This window comes from Nuphar pumila, chromosome 3 (genome assembly GCF_984573655.1).
Source record: "Nuphar pumila chromosome 3, dmNupPumi1.hap1.1, whole genome shotgun sequence".
Lineage (NCBI taxonomy): Eukaryota > Viridiplantae > Streptophyta > Magnoliopsida > Nymphaeales > Nymphaeaceae > Nuphar > Nuphar pumila.
In genome coordinates, this window is record NC_143251.1 from 127,001,881 (window position 1) to 127,009,502 (window position 7,622).

Genomic DNA, 7,622 nt, shown 5'->3' on the forward strand with positions numbered 1-7,622 from the left:
GGCGGCTTATGCATCATAATCAGATGATCCAAGGGCCGCCGGCCCTTATAAAACCAAGCATGTAGACCACATTCATATTGTGGATTTAAAAATAAAAATAAAACTTCCATGTTGTTCATACTCTAGTTCATATATTTCCAGTTAACATATTCTTATGGCATATAGTTAGAGAGAGAGCGAAAACAAATTATCTTTTGGATTAAATCAAATTTTTGTCTTGGAAACTCTTCTGGACAGTATAAACCAACAAAGAAGTCGATAAAACAAAAAGAATGCTATCATGATGCCAACGTTAACCAACCTCGCGTCCTTCTCCAGCCCTCTCCTCCTCAGCACGTCCGCACCCGTCAGCAAACACACCGGACCATCCAGACCAGTACTCCCCCAAGAGAAGCAATCCCCCTTCATGCTCCAATACTCATTAATAATCAACGAGTCCAATGGATACTTGTACAGAGACACATAATACATGGGGAGCCAATACTTTGGTATACTCTCCTTCGAAATGAAATACCCTGAGAAGAGAAAGAAGGCCCCATGAACAGTACATATGAGTGAGTTTCCCGCTATGTAGTCAGGAGAGACAGAGCACAGGAACAGCACCAAGGAGCTTGCCATCAAGACTATGAGCCAGACAAGGAGCACAAAAGAAACAAAGGCAGTGACCGTAGGGTTGAGTCCCACCAACCAATAGACAGGTATAGAGAAAAGAAGGGCTACCACAAACAAAAAGGGCACAAAAACAAGAGTGTTAGCAACCATGTATGATGAAACCCTATATGCACCTCTTGATGCTTCCTTCATTAGGACACGTCTCTCCTCTAAGAATATAGGCAGTGCCTCAACAGTGGAAGACAATAGAAAGCTAAGACTAAAAGCAAACAAGCCCATACGCTCAGTCACCCCATTCTGATCCTTCTTGACCCTTAAGTACACGCTGCCCAACCCCAACCCTGCCACTATTGCCTGCATGGTTCTGGCTAGAAACAGCTGCTTGGTCCTATATATAATCTTCCAAAACCTAGAGCATAGTGTCATGATCTCATAGAATCTCCATCCTACTGCCTCATTATCCCCATTCTCGTCCACAACCTTAGTTGGGTACTTGTACTCCTCCTCAACCATATCTAAACTAGCCTTGTTATTAGACTCTTCTAGGTCCCTTATTATCTCCATTGCATACTCCAAGGGGTTTAATTGGTCTGGGATCTTATACCCTAAACTGTGTATTGTTTGTTGTAGATGCAAAAGGCTACCATGGTATGCTACCATACCTCTAGATAGCAATAGAAGGCTAGAAATGTGGTGAAGTATCCTATAACTTGGTTGGTGGATGGTGAGAATTATGGTTCTATGTCTATTCCTAGCCATGCAATCTAGCATCTCGATCACATGCATGGCAGAGGCGCTGTCTAGACCAGAAGTGGGCTCGTCCAGGAGTAGAACAGGTGGGTCATGTATGACTTCAACTCCTATAGAGACCCTTTTTCTCTCACCACCTGATATCCCTCTGTATTCCTCATCCCCCACAAAGGTATCAGCAGCATGGGTGAGTCCTAACTCTTGGATCAGGGCCTCCACCCTCTCCTTCTTCTCTTCGTTGGTCTTCTCTTTGAGTCTGAACCTTGCACTGAACATGAGTGTTTCCTTCACTGTTAGCAAAGGAAGGAGGTTGTCTTCTTGTGTTATGAACCCACATAGCTTTCTCAGATGAGAGCAGCTCTTTACCGGGTCGCCATTGATGGAGACTGAGCCGAGGTTGAACTCGCCGGTTCCGATGCGCCCGGCGACGGTACGAAGGAGCGTCGACTTGCCAACGCCGCTCGGGCCAACGATGGCGAGGATCTCGGAGGGGTTCGCAATGAAGGAGACGTTCTTGAGGAGATTGATGCTGTGTTCTACGCGGGTATGGGAGAATTTGGTTATCCTTCTTTGGAGGTGTAAAGAATATGAGAGGTTTGTTATGGAGAGCTTGTAGGTCATGTGGGAAGGGTAAGTGTCTGAAAGTGAGGAAGGGGAGGTTGATTCAGAGGTGAAGCAGAGGTTGGAGGAGTAGTCTAAGGTGTCATCAGAGTGCTCTTTTGCTATGAGAGCAGCCATCTTGATCACAGAGTGTGGAGCCATGATTGGATGGTGAGAGAAAGTGGGGAAGTGTGTGGTGTGCATTTGAAAGCAGAGGAGTTTGAGTGAATGGGGGAGATCTTGGGAAGTTGAACCTACCAAAAACTTGGTGAAAAAACTTGCAAGAAAGGGTTTTCCCGTCTTTGGTGGTGCTGGTGTCAGGTGGTTGGCTGGGTTTGGCCAGCTAATTAGTTTGACCAACTGTTTTGCCCAATAAACTATATAGTGCAATTCTATAATTTTCTAACCTAAAAGTTCATTGCGTAGGTAAGCAACAGCGACCTAAGTAGACTAAGGCCATGGTTGGAAACTAGGAGCTAGATGCATTTGGCAAAAACTTGGTCAAACTACCTTGGTCGTTTGGAAACTGGTAGCTGGGATGAGTGTTTGTGCATTTGGGATGGGAAGTGAGGTCCTCTCACTTTTGTCCAGGATTTGGCAGTTCTCACTTACTCAAATGGCACTTCCTATCCCAGCTACTAGTTTCCAAACAGGCCTAACTACCAATTGGTCAATATAAACGTAGAACAAGGTTGATCATGGTGACGAAATTTAAAAATTACGAAAATTTAAAAGTAGCATTAATATAGCATCACGATGTTTTAGCAATAGGATTTTATTGTAATTTTAAATATTTCGCAATAGCATCACATTGTTTTCAAAATATCGTCAAATATGTGTGACTATATGGTCTCACCAAGTCCTATGGTGTTCATGTTAGCTTCTTGCTGGAGGGTGTGAGTTTGAATGTCCGGACGCAACGGTCCAAGGCAACCCGTTTGAACAAAAGTCTTGAAGAAGGGAGGGGTGGTACCAAGAGTCCCAGCAAACTGTTCCTGGCGCCTATTAGCTTATGTTTGGGAGCCTTGCATTGGGATGGAAACACGGTTTCAGTGTTGCCAAAATATAGTTTTGCCAATGTGTGATGTTGAGAGATGGAGTTGCCAAAAACACCTCGAAAGTTGTTGAAATGTGGTGTTGGGCCTCCCAATACCAGCACCAACTCATTGTTTAAGCAATGCCACTGCTCCCAAACAGGAGAGAGCATATGGCAGAAACCACAACAAAACCTCTGATTCAACGCTCCTAAACATAGCCTTAAACACACTTTGATTGGGTTATGAGAAGCAAGTCACCCGCTCCATTTTGTCTGAGATGCAAAAGTCAGGAAACCTCACCAATGTGGGAGCTCCGCTTGTCTGGCAGGAGCAGTTAGGGAACGTCACCTTGTGTTGGGAAGTTGCAAGTTCGAATCCCTATGGCATAGTTATATAACTGATAGGGGTCTGACTAACCCCAGCTTTCTCTGTCAAAAAAGGAAAAGTCAGGAAACCTCGCCATCTGACTTTTGCATCCAGCATTTCATGGAGAAAAAGCATCCGTGGATGCATTTTATCCCTATATATAACATGGACTACCATGTTTATTTAACATGCAAAGTGGGATGTGCTTGTCCGAGTGTTTTAGACTGCCTAGTATTTGACGAGTGGTCCTTACCTTTAGGGGTTGTTTGATCTTCTGTCCCCGCGCAATTTGTAACAGAATTCACCGCGTGATTTTAAACAGAAATCACATTGGGACAGGGGGATTTAACAAACTAAGAATACAGTGAATGTGCGGAATGCGACTGCTATATCCTTTTTATCCAGTAATTTTCATTTCACCCCTGTTAGGGTTAGAACGGGGACAAGAACATTTAAAAAAAATCAGCTCTCTCTCTCTCTCTCTCTCTCTCTCTCTCTTAGCTAGGCGGCGAGGGGGTGAGCTGGTGCTGAAGGTCACTGGCCCCGTTGGTAAGGCCGCCAATAAGACCTCTTCTCCTTCTTCGTTTTTCTTCTTTTCTTTCTTCTTCATTCTTTATTTCTCTCTCTTTGTCTCTTTCCCTTCTTCTTCATTCTTTATTCTTCTTAGTTCTTTTTTGTTCTTCGTTCTTCTTTTTCTTATAGATTTAAATTAAGTTTCTTAAAGTATAGATTTTTGTAGTTAATTTGATTAGGTTTTTTTGTTTTATTTGATTAGGGCTTTGAATCAATTTTTTTAATTAGGGTTTTTTTATAGTTAATTTGATTAGGGTATTCTTTGATTTTATTTGATTTTTTTATTGAGGACTTTGAATTAAATTTTTTAAATTAAGAATTTTTATAGTTAATTTGATTAAAGTTTTTTTATTTGATTTTATTTGATTAGGGCCTTGAATCAAATTTTTTAAATTAAGTATTTTTATAGTTAATTTGATTAGGGTTTTTTTTATTTAATTAAAGTTTGTTTATTTAATTATAGTTTTTTCTTGATTTTCTATGATTAGGGCTTTGAATCAAAAAATTTTAATTAAGGTTTTTTATAATTAATTTAATTAGGGTTTCTCTTGTATTTGATTAAGGTTTTTTTTATTAGGATTTGAATTGAGGCTTTTTATTTAATTTTATGGTTTATTTTTCTTATAGTTTAGGATTTTTTGATTTATTTATTATTTATTTTCTTGCATTTTAAAGTTTTAGAATTTAATAGCTCTTGATAATTTTATTTTTATAGTTAACTTAATTTTAGGGTTTGATATTTTAATGATAAAATTTCTTAATTAGATGTAATATGATATTGATTAAATTGTTTATATATCAAAAAATATCAATTCTTATTTTTATCAAATTACTCAAATTTTATTTTTTTTAGTTTTAAGAACCAATCCAATATCCATATCCGGAGCTAAAATCCATAGTATGTTTGTGAAAACACTCATATGGTTGGGCAGATCGAGTCGTACGTGTTGGGTTTCCCTCTTTAGTGGGGCTCATTCACATGCTGAAATTGCTTTTTGATTGACTGACATTAATGACAGTCATCGGTACAGCCATATGCCTTTATTACTTGAAGGATTTTCCAGGATACGACCTTGGAGGTCACTACGGTTGTTCATATTCCCTCTATTCATTAAATGCTATTGTTGTCAACTCTTTAAAGAGGGGGTATGGACTGTGTGCGTATACAGTCGTTGCAAGCAAATCAACAATGTACTTTGTTTTTCTACAGTAGTGCAGAGGTTTTTAGTAGGTAGCAAAGTCGTGTCGTGTGTGTGTGTATGCCTTGTTCTACTATAGAGCAGAGAGCATATTTTACTGTGTGCCGTGTGCATGCCTTTTTAACAGGAGCAGTATAGTGTTATTCAGAAGGCAACAGTGTGTGTGTTTTCTGTAGGAGTGCAGTACGAGAGGTTCTGCTAGCAAGGAGTGCTTCTTCACTTCTTTTGGACTGCTTCGGTTGGTGAGTTCTTCAGAACATTCAGTGAGGTCTTTCCTCTTGTTTTCTGTTACACCTTTGTGTGTTTGTAAGGCTTATGCCTTTTGGTATTTGTAATCTCTTGGTTGATAATAGTGGAAGGTGTTGACCTATCGGTCGCCGTGGACGTACCTCAGTTTGAGAGAACCACGTAAATCTTGTGTGCCTCTTTATTTTTTGTTGTCATATTTACATTGCTTTCATTGATTTATACTTGGAGAAAGACATTTTTCTCAATATCTGGTATTAGAGTCGGGCTAATCCAGTTCTGATTCGTTGTATTTTGTATATGAAAATTATGAAAAGCAATGTTGGGCGTATGATTAGTTTGAATGACACAAATTGGATAACTTGGAAAACAAAAATGGAAGATCTTTTAGTTTGTAAAGATTTGGATGGACCCATAGAGGGTGATAGCGGCAAACCAGAAGAAATAAAAGATGACGAGTGAAAAAAGGTAGATCGAAAAGTTGTCGGTTTCATTCGGCAATGGATTGATGATAGTGTTTTTCATCATGTCTCAACTGAAAATTCAGCACATGGTCTTTGGACCAAACTGGAGAATCTTTATGATAGGAAGACAGCAGTGAATAAAGCTTTCTTATTTCGAAAGCTTGTGAATCTCAAAATATAAAGAGGGTACTTCTATTGCAGAACATTTGAATGAGATTAAGAGCATTGTGAATCAGTTGGCTACCATGAAAATTACTTTTGATGATGAGTTACAAGCTTTGTTACTTCTTAGTTCACTTCCTAAATGTTGGGAAACCTTGGTGGTCACTGTTAGTAACTCCGCACCTGATGGAATGGTAACCATGAGCCAAGTTACCAGCAGTCTGTTAAATGAAGAGACAAGAAGAAAATCATTAGGTCCTTCTCACTTCGAGACTCTTGTGATGGAAAATCAAGGGAGAGGAAGAAGTAAGAGTAGGGCTCCACACAATCGTGACAAATCTAGAGGTCATTCAAACTCGAGTTCAAAGAAAGACGTCGAGTGCTATTATTGTCACAAGAAAGGGCATATGAAATGGGAGTGCAGAAAACTCAAGTTCAAAGAGCAGAACAAAGAGAAAAAATCAGAGGAAAAGCAAAATGACACAGCTGCAGTCATAGATGGTGAACTCATGATTATCTGTGATGGTACTAGCATTAATTTGATTGAACAAGACAGATTGGGTAATTGATTCTGGAGCTTCATTTCATGTTACCTCGTGGGCTGATTTCTTTACTTCTTACTCGCAAGGTGATTTCAAAAATGTTCGAATGGGAAATGAAGATGTGTCAAAAATTATCGGTATAGGTGACATTTGCTTGGAAACAAATATTGGCTAAAAATTGTTACTTAAAGATGTGAGGCATGTACCAGATATTCGACTAAATTTAATCTCTGCTGGAAAGTTGGATGATGAAAGCTACAACAATAATTTCAGTGATGGAAGGTGGAAGCTATCCAAAGGTTCTCTGGTGTTAGCAAAAGGAAAGAAGACTTGTTCTCTTTACACTATACAAGTAAAGATTTGCAAGGGTATTATGAATGTTGTGGAAAATGACTCGTCCACCGATCTATGGCATAGAAGGCTCAGGCATATGAGTGAGAAAGGATTGCAAGTTTTGTTCAAGAAAGAGCTTCTAGCAGGGATAAAAGGTACATTTTTGAAAACATGTGTTCATTGCTTTTATGGTAAACAAAATAGAGTATCATTTCGTAGAAATATTGTATCTAGAAAATGTCATGTTCTAGATTTGGTTCATTCTGATGTATGTTGTCCTTTAAAGGTTAACTCTTGGTGGTGCACTATATTTTGTTACTTTTATTAATGTTCATTCTAAAAAAGTTTGGAAATATACACTGAAAACTAAAGATCAAGTTCTAGATATATTTATGCATTTTCCAACCATGGTTGAAAGAGAAATTGGTAGACAGTTGAAATGTGTTCGTTCGGATAATGGTGGTGAATACATTGGGCGATTTGATCAGTATTGCACCAATCATGGCATCAGGCATGAAAAGACAGTCAAAAAGACACCTCAACAAAATGTGGTTGCAGAGAATAAATCACACCATTCTTGAGAGAGTAAGATGTTTGCTATCACATTCCAAATTGCCAAGATCTTTTTGGGGTGAGGCAATGAGGACAGCAGTTGATCTTATCAATTTGTCTCCTTCTATTCCATTGAATGGCAGTGCTCCAGAGAAAGTTTGGACAGAGAAGAAAGTCCCCTATGAT

At 39.1% G+C, this 7,622-nt stretch overlaps 1 protein-coding gene across 1 annotated transcript; it reads right to left on the bottom strand.

Annotated features, from left to right (window-relative positions):
* Positions 1-204: 204 nt before the first annotated feature.
* Positions 205-2,100, bottom strand: ABCG23 (ABC-2 type transporter family protein). Its single transcript, XM_090000953.1, has one exon. It carries the CDS (start codon positions 2,098-2,100, stop codon positions 205-207), a length of 1,896 nt encoding a protein of 631 aa, XP_089857079.1.
* Between the last annotated feature and the right edge of the window lie 5,522 nt (positions 2,101-7,622).